The sequence below is a fragment of the Lates calcarifer genome, linkage group LG5, assembly GCF_001640805.2.
Source record: "Lates calcarifer isolate ASB-BC8 linkage group LG5, TLL_Latcal_v3, whole genome shotgun sequence".
In the NCBI taxonomy this organism is placed as follows: domain Eukaryota; kingdom Metazoa; phylum Chordata; class Actinopteri; family Centropomidae; genus Lates; species Lates calcarifer.
In genome coordinates, this window is record NC_066837.1 from 12,565,937 (window position 1) to 12,583,270 (window position 17,334).

The following is a 17,334-nucleotide window of genomic DNA, read 5'->3' on the forward strand; positions in this document are numbered from 1 at the left end:
GACATGTCTGTTTTTTTGTGAACATTTTACACATCCATGGTCGGAGTCGTCACCAGTGTTCTGCTTTGAAATACAGCAAATGTTTAACTAACTTTTATTTAGGCAGGGAATGAGCTGAAAACACCCACACTCATGAGGAGCTGTCACTGTGACTCAGGATGAATCATCAGGCTGCACTCACTGTGAAAGCCTTGTCTTTTCAGGGGTAAACCACAAGAAGAAAAAATCTGTGATTATGTGTAGCTGACAGCACTGACAATCATAACATGTAGTATGAGAACACCGGCAGTCTTTTGTAGTCACACACGCCTGTTATGTATCAGCTGCTGCTATGTGGCCCACCAGAAATGTGGCATATTTTTACCAACCAGGCAAAGCACGCAACTGACCTGCATCCCCCAAAACTTCAGGAGCCACAAAAGCTCCAGAACAAACTGTGTGTCAGCTGGTTTAATGCCAACGAAAAATTTGCAGAAGCATAAAATCCACCAACATGATGAGGGGCCTTTGGTTGGGTCTTACAGACCTTCATTATTTCAGTCTTGGGTTTAACATGTTACATAAGAGGAAGCAGGTGCACTTTTCTGGCACTGAACTTCAATTGGGTCCTCTACCTCAAAACACAACACATTTCCCAAAAACAAAGTCAGGAAAAAGGCGGCACCCCAGAGTAAAATAACCACATCATGTTGATATCATGTCTTGCTTTTTGTGCACGATCAATATGAGTTCATGATGCAAATCAGAGGGGCCCATAAACTCATTGTTGCTCTGGGGCCTCTTGCAAGTTAAATCAGGTGTGATTATTACAAGCCTGATGTGTTACTGTGGATGAACTGCAGGTGAAGAAGAACCAGTGGGTCCAGTGAAAGGGACAAAACAATCCAGGAAATAGTCTACAAGCATGGATTGTGCCCTGATTACTTAAGTGAGCTTCATTTGTTTGCAGGCAAAGGACATTTGGCTGCATGATAAATACATTACCGAGAGCTCTGATTGGCCATCAGCCAAGTTACATGTTTTTAGCGCCATCTGGTGTTGTCAATTTAGATGACAAAACTATGTGTGTACATATACAGAAAATGCAACTTAATGTTTCCCTTAAAAAATCAAATTAAGAAAACTTTTTCAAATTTAGCTATAAATTTAATTTTACTATGTTTTTTTTTTTTAAAAATAAATTCTATATGTTTCATTAGGCGATTTTCTTTACCTGCTCTGTGATTGGTCAGCGTGAACCAGCACCCACCCCCTCTCCTAACCATTCTCCATCCGCGCTTTCTCCACGTGACTCCACTCGGATCGCTTTGCAAAGTTAAAAACAGACTTTGTTTATCTTGCAGGCTGTTTGCTGAAATGCCTTCCGACTAGTTTACCTGCGCTCCTTCCCCACTCCGTTTAATTCTTTTACTCTTCCCAGCCGGAAACGCTGAGAGGAGTGTTAAACTCGTGCATTTATCTCCTTCACTCCTCAGCATTTCTGTCTCTTTGTAATTCAATTTCATCAATTTTTTTTGTTCTCCTCAGCTGAGACCGTGCAGCACGAAGACAAGCGACAGAAGGACTTCAGTTTTTTCCTCATACATCACGTGCCATTTGTCAAAAGACTGTGTTATAAGACATAGCTCGCTCTGCAGACGTTTGATTTGCAGTTTTTGGGGGGATTTGAAGGCAGGAGGAGAGCACGGTGAGGATTTTTTTTTTTAATCGAGCATTTGGAGAGTGCCATGGCGACCGAAGTGGATACGTGGTCCAACGCTCCTCAGGCCGACGGTGAGTGACTGAAATCAACCGTGCGTTGTGCAGCCCGCGTCGGTGCAAGGTGTCGGGGACCTGCTGGCGTGCTTCCCCGGATCCATTGTCTCTGTATGGGATGGGCTGCAGCGCCAGCCATGCTCCACCATGTGCTCCGTTAAACCCAGTCTCACACACACACACACACACACACACACACTCTCTCACTCTCACTCACACACGCGGAGCACTGGTGCAACAATCCCTGCACGCTGACGCAACATTGCATTTTCGACGCTGCAATCAGCGCCGAAGTCCGTTCGCATTTTTTTTGTTTTGTTTTTTATCTGCTTTGACTCGGTGTTTAACTGCTTTCACATTTAACCCTTTCGCGTTTCTGATTGGACGAGGCCACGGTGCTCACTTCCGCTTTGACAAGTCGTCGTGTGCACACACCTGTCCTCGCGTTTTTCTTAAATACATACAGCGACTTGAATCTGCAGCTAAACCAGTTAATGCAGGACAGAGACTGAGCTGTTTTGATTCCTGTTTTTTTTCCCCCCACTCCTCCTTACGTTTTTATTGTTCCTCAATCTCGGTACGAGCATGTATCTCAACACTGTTTCTCTTACTCAGGCCATTTTAACCTTTATTTAAACTCAGACGAGATGCAGATAATGTTTGACGTCCTTTTCCTGCAGAAATGTAGATTTTTGTAGATAGGCTGAGTGTTTGCTGAACACATCGATGCTCTGTTAAATTACCGAGCACATCAGAAACAGGATGTGATTTTGATTCACTCGACCTGCACCTATGTTCACCTCATCCTGTCACACACTGTAATAAATGTTTCAGTCACTGTACTTTGGCGTTTTTTTTTAATGATATCTGAGCTCAGAGCACACTGGGTTCCGTGTTGTCTTCTCTCAGCCTGGCAATGACGTCGCCACGTATAGCTCTACTATGAGAGCCTTACATAACCTGTGTATTTAAAGGTTACGTAAGAAATGTATAGTTAGAGCTGTAAACAGCGGCTTCTAATGAATAAAACTGAGTTTTTACACGTGCGATAAACGTTTAACCTCAAATAATAATAAACACACACACTGCAACTGTGTGTGCTGAGGTTAGACGGAGGTAAATCTGTGCATGTGCGACACCACATGGTTTGTTATGGTTGTGTTAGTGTGTGTAAAAAGCAGAACAGATGGGCTCTCCTGCGTGAACTTGACTGGCCTTCTTTTTTTCTCTCTCTCTCTCAAGGAGGGTCAAGTCACGCTTGATCGAGCAGCCTCTGTTGATGAGGAGGTCACACACACACACACACATATACACACTGTCAAAGACTCTATTGTCTGAGCTGGAAAATAAGGGGGGAACAATTCCTCTATATGTTGTGGGTCAGTCTGGACACTGGATGTAAAACTTAGATGTTAGACTTATTAGCAAACATGGATCTTCTCAGATTATCCAGGCTTTAGAGATCTTTCAGTGTCATCTGTTTGGGGTCAAAAGTAGTTATTTATCAAGTTACTGATAAGTTACCAGAGTGTAAAGAAATGTCTTAAAATGGCTGGTCTGGTTTACAGTCTTAGATAAGCAGCGTTTGCTTGGTTATCAGGTTTGTTCATTCTGCTAACTTTTATATGTATTAATTCAGCCCAGCACTTATCAGTGCAACTAACAGAGAGGTACAAGTCCAGTGTTTTTAAGCAAAATCCCGGAAAAGTGACTCAGCTTGTTGTCTGATCTGTTTTGTAAGAGGATGCATTTTTGACTTAATAAATGACTATAATTCAAAATTACTTCTAAAACTTAGGCATGATTCATTTTATGTTAATATTCTGCTGATTTGTCATACTCAGTATGGACTGTGTGAGTTTGTCTGTGCTGTGATAGGTGGCCTATAGGTGCAGATTTAAAGCTCCACCTGTGGGAACATTTACATAACTCCTTGGACAAACACATGCATTAAGTGCATCATGGATGAAAACCCGCTGCTATAAATGTCAAGCCAGATCTGTTCGTGGCCTGCTGGGTACACATTGTGTTTTAGTCTTGCCTTCTCTTCTTTTGTTTAAACCCCACCCACCCACCCACCACCACCAAAATACCTTCATGAAAACATGTTTGCCCACACCATCCGTTGCATTAAGTCCCTCAGTCTGGAAACTGAACTAACCACCCGTGCAGTGTGTGACAGTGTGCAACAGTGTGAGTGATTGGTTGAGCATTAAGGAAAAAAAAAAAAAAACACACACACACACACACACACACACATTATCAGACTCTCAGCCGTTTATCTGAGTTGCTCTAATCTTTTGTGTGCACCTCCCCTTTAACTTTATCTGTTGTTGCTCTGCAGTCATTACACAGGGAGCACAGTCAGCAAAATTTTCCATTAAATGAAGAAATATTTCTCTCACTGTATGAATTTAAAAAAAAAAGGGAGACATAACATTGTTTCAGATGTGGCAACCTTTATTTGTTAAGCGTGTGTGGCCACTTCCTCCTCTACTGTTGTATATTTAGACACAAATCACCATATGCACACAGGGTTCGACGGCATGTCTGAAACATGTTTTAAAGCAAAAGATTTTGCCCATGCCTCCTCTCATTAAATAAAATGACAGTTAAACCCCCGGGACGTCCACACCCTTTTCTCCCTCTGATAGATAACCACCAGGGGAACGTATACAGTAGGGCTGGTCTCCGTTTGTCCCCTGTATCATCAAGCAGATGCTTATTTGACCCCAGAGGACATCACACATGTTTTAGCTCATGTGTCTCGGTGCGTGGGTCGACAGGAAAAGTTCTCTCTCAGTAGATATTTATTCATCTGACCTGTAATCAACCAGAATGTTCAACTGAGATTTAAGAGACTCTGGACAAATGTGTAGAAGCATAGCAACCATGTATTAAAGGCAACACAAAACTGCACAGTTTCTGAGCAAACGAGCTCACCGGAGTTGTTGGTCTGTGCATTGTAAGATCAGCCACCCTCACCTTCTCACTTCAAACAATTTACACGAGTGTCATCAAATTTTATACAGTGCATACATTACTGGCAGTGTTGGATTTGTTGCTGTATATTTCTTAAGACTTGGCTCACTTCCTCAGCGCTGTGACCGACCCTGAACCAGAGCAGTTTGAGTTAGTCGACGCTCCTGAGAGTAGGAATTCAAAACAAATCTGATTCATCTGTTTAAGGATGGGTTGCAGTCCTTAGGTTTTAAGATTAAGGTTTTAATTGCAAAAGCTTTAACTGACTGACACAAAATGTCTGCTACTTTGCTGTGAAGTCCACTCTGGGTGTATGTGCACTGGAGGATTCATGTTTCCACATGGCGCTTGTGATGATTGGCCTCTGCTTATACAGCACATAGATACATCTCTTACCCTCTGCACATTCTGCAGAGTGAAACATCAGATAGAAGTAACAGTAAGTCAAACACATTTTTTGAGTGGACTGGGACTATATATTATATACATATTCTATATTATATAATTCACACTCATACTCATGAACTTGCATGTACAGTTTTGAAAACTAGGTCTGTCCCTGGGGAGGTATGTGAAATCTCTGCTCTACTGACCTCCTTCTCATTCATAAACACTGCTCCTGTATGGATACCTAAAACTGAATGCCTCAGTGCTGCTGCCGCTGCTCAGGCTTTGCAGAGCTCCCACACAGCATGTAGGGCAGAGGTCCTCTGCTGGCCCATGCATGCATCTGGCTGTGAATAAAAAAAAAACAAAAAAAAAAACTGGTTAACCGTGGGGGCGGTTTTTGAAAAACCATCATGACTGTGTTAAGCGGTTTGGTATTCATCTTGGTAGGCGGGTTAAAGATAGCAGAGCTGAGTTTGTTGTTGCGGGTTTATGCGATTGTGACAGTTGACACACAGACCTACCTTTGTTGAAGCAAGACAACGGCTCTTTTAGCAGTTACAGTTGAGCTCGCCGTTTATGGAGGCACATGATCTTTGCTGTGTTCTTAAAAAGTTAAGTTAGCCTGGCTGCATTTTCTTCTGCTTGTTTTGCAACTCTGCGTCTTGGCACACACCTCCCGACTTTTTCTGCCCTCTCATTTTTCTGCTCTTTTCCAGTTGGCCCGTTGCGCATTTGGCTTGGTGCCATTGGTTAGTTCCTAATTTACAGTGCTGGCAGGCCCTGTGGCCTACATGAGGGAAGGAGGAGGAGCTGAAGGAGGAGATGACACATGGTCGGCTGTTTACGGATTTTTGAAGGCCAAGGGTGTGGTGCTGCTCTTTCTACAACAGGTTAATTCAGGGAGGTGTCCTGCTTTTGCTCAAAGGTGCTTCCTTTCATTTTGTTATTGAGCCAACTGAGCTCTGCAGAAGTTTGAGATCTTTTGAGCACATTTAAAAGTAGGTTGCAAGTTAATTGTATTGTTCTGCGACAGAAGAATGATCATTACTTTAGCTGCAAACATTTGGTGCTTCTGCAGCACACAAACCGCTGCTGGTGTTTAGATTTTTGGTTCTATCTGTGGCTTGGACATTTTCTCCTCCCCTCTCCCTCTGTGTGTGTTTTCTAAATCTCCTGTAATCTATAGGGCCATAACTCCTCAAATTGCCATTTGGTTCCATGCATAAGGGATCTAAGTATTCATTACACCCTCAGACATTCCTCCTCCTCCCCCTGCTTTCCCTCTCTCACTGTAGCCCCCCACCCCCTTCCGTCACGTGACCAGTCATAGACCCAACCATGCCATATGTAGTCAGGTCAACCCTGGCTGCTGCAGACAGATCGCGAGAAGACAGAGGAATAAAAAAAAAAAAATAAAAAAAATACTGGCGTCAGCGTTTCTCCAGCATGTGTTCCCCTTTGCTCCCTTGCTCCTCCCAGGCCTGCAGGAGCTCTCCACTGCCACTTGTTGTTGTTGTTGTTGTTGTTGTGTCTCTACCTCCACACCCACAAGAAGCAACCTGAGATTAGATTCCCTAAAAATCTGAACTTTTTCTGCTCACACAGGAATAGTAGATTAAATTAGCTGACACATTGACAATCTTACATCTGCTAAGAGCTGGTGAGTGTCACAAGAATGTGTGAGTGTGTGAAATTTTTTTTTTTTTTCGCTGCCATTTTCCTCTGTTATGTTTGGGGTGTTGTGTGACCTTTAGCTTGAGGTGCAAAACACGTCTATGGCATTTGGCGGTGGCTGTAGCACATGCTGTCAGGCTGCATAGTTTTTACGCTCTGAGCTGCTGTTCTGTGTAAAAGAGTTCATGCTGTTTGCTGAATTTGCGCTAGATAAGCTATAAACACTGCAGGTAAATCTAAGTCAAACAATATCAGCAAGTTAATCATCAGTATGTGTAGTCTGTTAAGTGCACGCCAGATCCTAAGCCATATTTTTTTAGGTTGTTGGCATATTCTTTTTGAGTGAGCTTTATAAACACCTCACTGCCAGCCTCAGTCTCTGCAGCAGAGCTCTGCCATAAAGTTGTTTACTGCAGTTTTTATGAATATTATTTCAGCAGCTGTAAAAATGGCAGACTTCGCTATTCACAAGTGTAGATAAGATAAAATCTGTTTAAATCATTCAAATTATTACTGAGATTAAAGGACACATAAACATTACAGAAATACGTGACAAAAACATGTAACATCCTTCACTCTGTGAGAAGGCTTTCCAGAACATTTTGGAATCTGGTTGCAGGGATTTGCTTCCACTCAGACTTTTTTTTTCTTGACTTCCACATCAAAGTCAGGAAACTTTTTCTTCATGGACTCACTTTTACCTTTTTTCTGTTCTGTTCTGGTTTGTGCATCTAGCATTTCCACCAAAAAAAGAATTGGTATAGAACCTGAAATGTTGGTTCCTAGCTGGAACAAAAAAACAGGTTTTCCTTGAAGTGCGAACCATCACGATGTGCAACACCCTGCGTTTGTGACGTGTCCTGATTACACTGGTTTTGCTCAAAACAGGAATCTGGGCTGGTTTGTAAATGGCACCATGGTCCCAAGAATCCTGAACAGAACCAGTTCAAGAACCAGAACAGATTTGGTGGAAAAGAGTTGGTTGGTGCACTGGAACAGGTCTTCTCCAACTCTGCAAAGTTGAAGCCACACTATTGTCTTAAATGGCTGTGTATTGAAGCATTATGATTGACCTTAATTGGAATTCAGCCAGCCAAGGCAGCGATGTAGTTTACTTACAAACCACCCAACAGTTTCAAGTCATTTGCAGTAACTGTTTAACAACAAATCAACCGTTCCAACTCTCTGATCACAGGGATGTTCTCCTTCGATGAGAACCTGCCAGAGGCGAACCGTCCCTACAGCGATGACGACGACGTGTTGAACGAGGCCGAGGTGAATGGTAACTGGACGCCCCAGGAGAAAGCTCTCCACGAGGCGCGGCTCAAAGCCAAAGCCAAGCGTCGTCTGCGCAAGTCCTCATCCCGCAACTCGACCAGCGAATCCATCTCTGAGTCGGGAGAGTTGGCGGGAGGTGACCCACACAGTCCCAAAGGCAAAGTCAACACCAACGACCGCAAATCCAGGACGGGCAAGGGCAGAGGACTGCCAAAGAAAGGTGCAGTTTACAGTCGCAGGCTTTGAGGCAGAGAGGCTGAAGAGAGTTCAGCTGTGTTAGAAGAGGCTTCCTCTTTTCTGATGATCAGAAACAATAACAACAGATAGTTCACAGTTTGAACAGCCTAGAGCCGAAATGGAGAAGGTGCTGATAGAAATATTGATCATAGTTATGAGGACTGTGGTTGTGAAATGTCTGTGGTTTGTATATATGTACTAACTGTTGACAGTGAGAACATTGTGTGTTTCATTAGCTGCACAAACTATAGTGGGAGAAATACCTTCTCTACAGCTAATGTTTTAATGGTTTACATTGCTGGCTGTCTGTTGTCTGCAGGTGGGGCAGGTGGTAAAGGAGTCTGGGGGGCTGCTGGGATGGTTTATGAAGATGAGGAGCCTGATGTACGGGACCCCAACTATGATGAATCTGCCCAGGTGTGTGACTATGGCAGACTGTGTCCCACATGGATTGGATTTTGTGTTGTAAAAAAAAACAAAACAAAACAAAAAAAAAACATTAACATGGCTCCCACTGAGCTGTCTATGAGAAAATGTCATACTTTGTTTTTACATACATGTTTTTCTTTTGGACTTTTGATATATCCATGCAAAAAATTGTGAAATATTATTTTGCCACATTATCTGAGGAAGTGTGCACAGGTAGGGCTGCAACCTGCCAATTCTGCCAATATGTCTAAAACACAAAGATATTTAGTTTACAATCATAAGAGACAAAGAAAAGCCACATATCCTGACAACTGAGAGGAATTTTTGCCTGAAAAACAACTTATTATTACTTGCTTACTGATTAATTGTTTCACCTCCACAATGAAGAGACATATTCTTTCTTTGGTGCCGTGAATGCTGTCAAAATATCTGTATAACTGGAGCATCGACAGTCTTTACACACATTCTCCCAGCACTGTTTTCCTCCGGTGATGAATGAGCGTCACCAGCTCAGGTTAGTTTATCATGGTTGTTGTTGCTCAGAGCCGTTGTGTGGAGCAGCTTTTTGTTCCAAAGAGGCCCACTGATCAAAGGCGCGTGGTGTATTGGACGACACCTTTTATTTCTTGCCTCAAACAAACATGCTGATGTTGAAGAGCTGCTGCAGGCACACGCTCAATTATAAAGAGGTTTTGCTGTGTGGACAAGATAATGACTGTCCGCACTCAGACAACGAACATATGTACCCCTGCATCTCTAATGAATTAGAGAATGTACTTCTCTCTTGTCAAGAATTGCAATATCCTGGATGGCAGTTGATCAAAGAACATCCTAGTTTTTGAAATGTACTGAATTACTAATATATTGGGAGATACAAAGCTGTTTATATCAAAAAGTCCACATGACTTGGCTGAGGCTCTTTTAAAACATACCCACTCACATGATTGTTTGATCCAGGTGGCTCTGTCCCATCACAATCAACAGTATTTTCAATCTTTAACCCTGTTATCAAGCAAACGCTCTGTCTGTTGCTGAAGGCCCGAGTTTGTTCATCACCTGTCAAAGGTCACGCTGACTGAATGCAGAGTGGGAATGGAGCTTCTGTCTGTAACGAGTTGATAACGGTTTGGGAACAGCCAGTGTGATTTGGCCTTGAACGTCGCAGGATCGTGGTGGAAAGATGTCAGTGTGTTAAAGGGGAAGTGGGACAGAGTGGCACAAAAAAAATAAAAAATAGACAGGACGTGCAGACTGTAGCCTTTGAATTGGGCAAATAATGTTCATATCCCTGTAATGGAAGCTAAGGCATGTCTTTTTTGGTCTTGGTTATTTAAAATATCAAACCTCCATGTGAGGGCAAAAAAAAAAAAAAAGAACTTTGGCCAAAAATGATTGTTTTGGTTCCCTCCCATCGCCCTCTACAGTCACTTCATGTAACATGAGCAGAAAACAGGAAGATGAATCAGCCTGTTGAACTTTTGGCAAAGACGTTTTTTTCCCCCTCTTACATGAACTTGGGCTTGTCAGGAGGAGGAGAAGACAATGGAGCAATTATTTGTATGCTACTAAATTTTACATTGACATTGAAATGACAGAAGTGAAAAGGGAAGTAGTTTCACTAAGCTTATTATTTTGTCAATGTTTATTATTGTTCTCCATGTCAGGAGGACTGGTTTTGACCAACATGTTTGACATTCATGAACACAAGTATTGAAAGGAAAGAGAGAAGTTTGTGTTACAGATGGACAGATCAGGGACAGATAAGAGGCATTTTAGAGAAAATTATTATGATATGGTATAACTTTTCAGACCTGATGAAACCTGGTACATTGTAGGCTTCTAATTTTTATATAACTGACACTTTCCTTCACTTTCAGTCAGGTCGCAGTGCTTAAATCTCAATGATCAGTGCTGAAATAAAGATGTGAGATGCTAAATACTGGATAGCACATTAAAAAAACCTGCAGTGATTCATGTGCATCCACCTTGTGCATGTTTGTGTATATTAATTGCTTTTTTTCTGACTGATAATGTGTCTGTTGTTGCACAGGGGGACACAGTTTATGCAACAGTTGTCCCGGAGGTGGATGAGAAGGAACTGGAAAAAATGGTCAACCCAATTGTGCAGGAGTACTTTGAACATGGAGACACAAAAGAGGTCCAGGTAAAGGATTTCAGATGAAGCATTTCCTCCCTCCCTTCACTCAGTACATGATGACACTTGTACAGTATACATTATTGATTCAGAATGGATGCAATCTTGTAATTATTTTTTAAATTTGTCGTCATTCCTGTCAGATGTTGCTGAAGGAGCTCAACCTGGGCCCCCATAAATATGAGTTCTCCTCCCTGGCCTGTGTCCCTGTCCCTGGAAGGAAAGGCCAGCCACAGAGAGCTGACCTCCCGCCTGCTCTCTGATCTGTCGGGCAAGCTGCTGTCACAAAGTGACATGGCCCGAGCTTTTGACAAGATGCTGAAAGAGCTGCCAGACCTCATACTGGACACGCCTGAGGCTCCACAGGTACAGCTGATAACACAGAGGAGAAAGCAGCATTTGTAGATCCACAGATTTATGCTCAGTGGATCTGTAAGTGTGTTGTGTGGCTCAAAGATGGCGCACTTAAAGGATTTAATATGACAAACATGCACTCAGTTTTTAACAGAGGTGTATGCACAGGTCTCATGAGTTCTGACTGCTACACACACACCACTTTAGCTTTTAACACCATGGAGCTCACAAAGACACACACTCAGACACTCAGGTGCATTTTTAAGAGTAATAGCTGCTGTATTTTTATTACATACACAGATCAATAATGTTTGTTAGCAGCTGTGATGGTCATCATAAGGCAAAAGATAATATTAAACCATCAGTGAAGAGGACCAAATCATTTTTGTAACTGCTCCATAAAGTATTGTGTTTCTCCAATCCAATCAAAAAACCATCATTAGTTTTTAGAGCGGTTTTGTTAAATTGACTCTGTGATTGCTGGAAGAGAAGATGTTGTGTTAGTTGTGAGAGTAAAAGGCACACTGCACACTGTGCGGGATTTCAAGTGTTTTCTAAAAACTACTGTTCAAAAAAGATTCAGTAACGTCGCACCATGTCTGCATGTTGTCACACTGATGACACATAAGACGTAAAACATGTGACACGGGGACACTTTCATGTTCTTAAGTCGTTCTCTCTTTCAGATGTTAGGCCAGTTCATAGCCAGAGCCATAGCGGACCACGTCCTCCCCATGTCTTTCCTGGACTGTTACAAGGGCAAAGTGGACTGTGATCATGCCAGGTGAGCCAAGACAAGCGACGACAGTCTGCAGATAGTGTCTCCCTTTTAATTTAAATGAGCTGTAAGATTTTTTTTTTTTTTTTTTTACAGGCCCCTTATGGTTCTCTAAGGTGAAATTATCCAGCTAATTTTTCTGGTTGATGAGCAGATGTAGATAACAGATGCAACAGAAACACACTCCTCTGTGTGTTGAGAAAAGCTGCTACTTTTTTTAAGAGGAACAGATGTCTTCCTTTACTGTGGTTCTGTGTGGTTGTCAGATAATGTTTACACTGAGTCAAACATCTGTGTTGTGGGCATTTTTGACCTCCATGCTAAACTGGGTTAATCAAAATTATTGGATACACTCTTTCCAATTTTCATCATATTGTGGTCTCTTTTCTTTTTTTTTTTCCTCCTTCTCAGAGTGGCTTTGGACCGTGCTGCAGTGCTGCTGACCATGAAGAGGGAGATGGTTCGTTTAGATAATGTGTGGGGTGTGGGCGGAGGCCTGAGACCCGTCAAACATCTTGTCAAAGAGGTGAGCCCAAAACAAGTGAGCTGAGAGGCCACTCGCTCGTTTCCGTATTCAGAATGAGTCAATAAATAATGCGTAACACCTGAGGTCGCGGTGTTTTGTATTGATGAGCTCTGCTTCTTTGTTGATATTATGTAATGTAAACAGAAGGCAGAGATGCATGCTGGGTAGAGAGCCACAGGCTAGCCCCCTGCTATGTTGCTGTGTCAGCAGAGCGCTTTTCTCCCCTGAGAAGTGGGAATTGCAAAAAAACAAGGGCGCAGGAAGGGCCGATGCCGATACACACCCAGGCCTCTAACTGAAACGTGCACACAGACACACACTTGCAAACCCCACATGTTCTTCTTTGTCTTTGTTTACAATTATTGTTCCATGATCTGGATTTTCTGGATTTTTTCATGCTGATGTGGGTGTGGACGGTGTGGGAGTTTCAAGTGTAAGATTGTAAGTTATGCAACATTTTAAGTGAATGTGTGCGTATGTTTAGAAATGAGAGAGCAGTCTGTCAGCACGTCCTCGGTCATACAGCGTTGTGTAAGCTTCAGTGGCCCCTCAGACCCTCAGGCTCTCCTGTCCAGTTTTTGATTTCCTGCCTGGTTGTTCATGCAGCCTCTGGGGGCGGGGGGGGTTGTCAGAGGAGGCACAAGGCCTCTTTCACTCGCTCTCCTCTCTGTTGTTATCCTTTTTATTTGCAGCCTCTTCTAATCCTTTCAATTTCATCATCCTCCCCTCTGTCACTGTCCTGCCTGTCAGAGTTACGTTTCCCTCCCATTGCGGCTTTTTCCTCGATGCTCAGACGGCCACACTTTCCCTCAGCACGGCGGAATAGACCTAGAGTTTAGCTCAGAGGGGTTTGCACTTGTTGCATCAATCACACTCCTCTTAAATCTCAAGTGGTATGACTAATTGTTCCATAAATAGCTTTAAGTAAAACACTGCTTGTTGATGTACATGCAGCTCTGCAGTGAGAGTGACATAACCGACCCTACTGAAAAAATGAAGCCAAGACTAAAAGATTCAAGCGCAGCTGCAAACAGAGAGAAATGCTCTTTTTCTTGTCAGGTATATCGAGACAGGTGCCAGCTTCTATTTCCCAAAGAATTCAGGTTATGCTGCAGTAAATCCCCTCATATAGCACAATGAAAATACTTTTGAGGGACAGGGACTTTATTCAGCTCTACTGTACATCTGCAATATCCAGGGTGTGTCGGGGGGGGAATAAAGGCAGAGGAATAAAGTTTGAAACAAGAAAGTTCTCCTTATTTTCCTTTTAAACAGAATAAATTTTCTCACTCACACCTTTACCGTCCATCGAAGCTGTTAAGCTGCTGTTGATGGACTTGAGGCAAAGCAAAGGTATTCTGTCCCCCCGAACTGCTTTAGGATTATTTTCAAATCAAATGGATACCCTATAAATACTTGCAATGTGTGTTACAAATAGGGTGGAGCGACATATTGGATAAATCACAATTATTTTTGTATGCATGCTTCCTGACCTTCATACCTCTTCTAAATGTAGTTTGCCAAATGTGGGCCATTGGGTTTCAGAACAACCCACTCTACTGACCATAACGTCTCCAGCTGTGTTTGTTGCAGTTTTTTGTTTGCACGCTGTTAATAACATGCTGTCATCATGCAAATAGCCCAAAGCAACAATGTTTTTTTTTTTTTTTCATTTCTGTGTGTTTGCTCCAGATGAACCTTCTGCTCAAGGAGTACCTGATATCAGGAGATGTGTCGGAGGCAGAGCACTGTCTGCGGGACCTTGAAGTCCCTCACTTCCACCATGAGCTGGTCTATGAGGTACTGCACACCTGATTGTTTATGTCAGTCTTGAATGTTACCCGTTTTATGTCAGATTTCTGCATGTTCTCCCCAAATTATGTGAATAAGACAGTTAAAATCAGCAGAGCGAACCTTTTAGTGTAGTCAAATAAACTGATGAGCAAAACTGGAAAAAAAAAAAAAAAATAAAAAAAAATCTTCTCAGTCACTTTCACTTCTGTTTCCTGCCAAGGACAGTGTGTGTTTGGCAGCAACTTTCTCTCATTTGCACTACATGTATTAGCAAAGCTCCAGTCCAAATCAATCAATCCAATATAGAAGCACATTGCATAACATGGAACTGTCTATCCTCTATACAAATGTAACTGCTCAGTGAGGATTTGACTGTTCGGTACAATGTGTTGCTGAGTGTTTGCTTCTGATTTTAGCAAGGAGAATGGACTTTCTGCTGTTTTTAAAAAAAGAATATTTGTATGACACCCTGCAACCCTTAAGGATAAACAGAACAGATAATGGATGGATTTGTATGCCATATACTTGATCTCCAGCGAACACACAGTTAACACAGACTTGGACAACAGGTTTTTCTTTTCTAAATTAGATTTGGAACAAACATGGTTGCATCTACTCCAGGTCAGGCACTCCACAGACTCTAGATTTTCATTCCATCAAATGGAACTCAACACATACATTTATATAAAGCGATAAATTGCCATACAGCAGTAATAGAAGAGTGGATGTACATTTGCTTTTATTGTTTTATTTGTTTCTGTTTCTGGCAAATATTGTGTACACAGTGGACTATGTACTGTTGTGTAGCAGGGAGCAGCGTGTTCTTCGTGTGCTGCACGTTCAGAAAGTGTCCACAATTTGGAGTTGGCTTCAAAGTGGATCATGATTATTTGTCACTGATTTTAACACACAAGCATGTATGATTTTTATTATTTACCGAGGAAAAAAAAACCCTACATAAATTGAAAAGCAAAACTTTCTTTTTTATTTTCTCATTTCTCATTTTCTTATCTCCACTTTGTTCCAACTCATGTCAAACACTGCCACCATGTGGTGAAATGTGAAACTTTCACACGTCTGGGGGGGGGATATTTTTGATCATTACACATGTTAATTCAGCCCTTAGACTTTAGATCAAATAAATGCAGATAATCTCTCTCTCTTTTATTCATCATGATTGTTGTTTTTCAGGCTATAGTGATGGTGCTGGAGTCGAAGGGGGACACTGCCAGTCATATGATGATAAAGCTGCTGCAGTCCTTCTGGAAAACAGGTCTCATCACTGTGGATCAGATGAACAGGGTCAGTCCCTTAATGTGCTCCTCTGTAGCCAGACTAAAGCTGAAATATCAAAATTAATGAGCATTTAACCTTGTCATAATATTTCTACATCGTTTTCCCTGTAGGGTTTCCAGCGTGTCTATGACGAACTCCCTGAAATCAGCCTTGATGTCCCACATGCTCACTCCATCATGGAAACCTTTGTGGACCTCTGCTACCAGGAGTCTGTCATCACCAAACAGCTGAGGGATGCTTGTCCCTCCAGGTTAGTTACTTCAAAACACTGTTATTCCTTTCCTGCCTCCTAATTAAGTCAGAAATATATTGTTTTTTTGTTTAAGATAATTTAAAAAATGCTCAGCAGTTTCCTTGAACAGCTCAGAGCTATAGTTTTTAATATTTGATCATATAGGGTGTATACCAAAATTATACTAACATGTCTCCTAAACTTTTTCCACCAGAGGGCGAAAGCGTTTCGTAAGCGAAGGAGATGGAGGAGTGATCAAGAACTAATCCACCAGAGGAAGAGGAACAGCAGCAGGAGGAAAAGGAAGGGTGTCTACAGGTTCCTAACACCCTGTTTCAGCTCCAGCATGTTTTCCTGAAATCAGCCATGCTAGCAGTCTAAAGTTTCCCTGTTCCCCTCCTGATAAGGTTGTCATCACACAAACCAGCGTTGACGTTCGGTGAAAGTAGACTGAAGAGTGGCCTGGGCGTTCAGTTCCCTTCATCTTGTTCATCACTGTTTTTGACATTTTTGTAAGAAAATTCTTTATTTCTGGGGTTTGATGGGCCCTTCTTGCCTCAGTCTTTGTACCTGTTTGTCAAGAATATTGAGAGCCAGAGCTGCAGACGACAGACAGGTGGACAGGTTGGGTTTTGTGGGAGATGAGTTTTGGGTGGTTTGTCTCTTGCTTTGCTTCACCTGTTGCCACATCTCCATTTTTTTCCATGTTATGCGATATAAATGAAAAAAAGCACTTAAAAGACGGAGTATACTGTACAGTCAGCAAGCACTTAGTAATTTAGCTCAACAATAAGGATCTAAACTTTTTTTATTTTTCAAACATGATTTGACATTATTTCAAGGACACCAAGCTTTGTATCTTCTGGTTCCAGTGGCTTTATTGATCCCTCATGAACAGGATTTTTTGTTCTTTTTTTTTTTTTTTTTAAATCCTTGTCTCTGAGGCCACATCTTCACTTTGTAAAGCACAGCAATCAAAGCAAGAGGTGTTTGAGCTCTTGTTTGGGTGTTTAATTGCATAAGGGCAAATATACTTTTGAAGCCCTTTATGAAAATAAGAATAAATCTGGGTTAACGTTTGTAAAAAAAATAACTGAACAAGCAATTTTTTGAGCATTAAGACTTGTAATTAATGTATCTTCTGGACAGGTAACCTTAAAATACAAAGCCAGACTTCCTCTAGAAAACAGAATTAATCTGGAAATTGTCTTTAAGCTCGGAATCTGTTTAATACATCTGTGAAAAGACAACCCTGACATGTTGGGTGTATTCAGATTGTTTTTGCCACTGTCTGTTAAAGTTTTCCATGTTGACCAGAGTTAAAGATGTGGATAAGAAATATATTTCATTAATTAAAAAAAGGCAACAAAAGGTGTTTCTGTTGTTTTTTTCCATACCAGCAGTATTGGTGAAAGAGTAACCAGGATCAAGTTATGTGGGTGAAAGTAGATGTA

The 17,334-nt window shown here is 41.9% G+C and overlaps 1 protein-coding gene and 1 long non-coding RNA gene across 2 annotated transcripts; one reads left to right on the top strand and one right to left on the bottom strand.

Annotated features, from left to right (window-relative positions):
* Window positions 1–1,305: 1,305 nt before the first annotated feature.
* Window positions 1,306–17,251, top strand: pdcd4a (programmed cell death 4a). Its single transcript, XM_018695751.2, is given in 12 exon segments — window positions 1,306–1,773; window positions 7,997–8,299; window positions 8,636–8,733; window positions 10,796–10,909; window positions 11,044–11,100; window positions 11,102–11,266; window positions 11,941–12,038; window positions 12,444–12,558; window positions 14,251–14,358; window positions 15,544–15,654; window positions 15,759–15,898; window positions 16,095–17,251. Coding segments are annotated over 12 exon segments (1,407 nt in total). The 5' UTR covers window positions 1,306–1,727; the 3' UTR covers window positions 16,147–17,251.
* Window positions 3,364–6,786, bottom strand: LOC127142471 (uncharacterized). Its single transcript, XR_007813240.1, has 2 exons — window positions 5,649–6,786; window positions 3,364–5,471 (listed from the first exon to the last, which is right to left on the bottom strand). It is a non-coding gene; the product is annotated as an uncharacterized LOC127142471 (long non-coding RNA).
* Window positions 17,252–17,334: the final 83 nt, after the last annotated feature.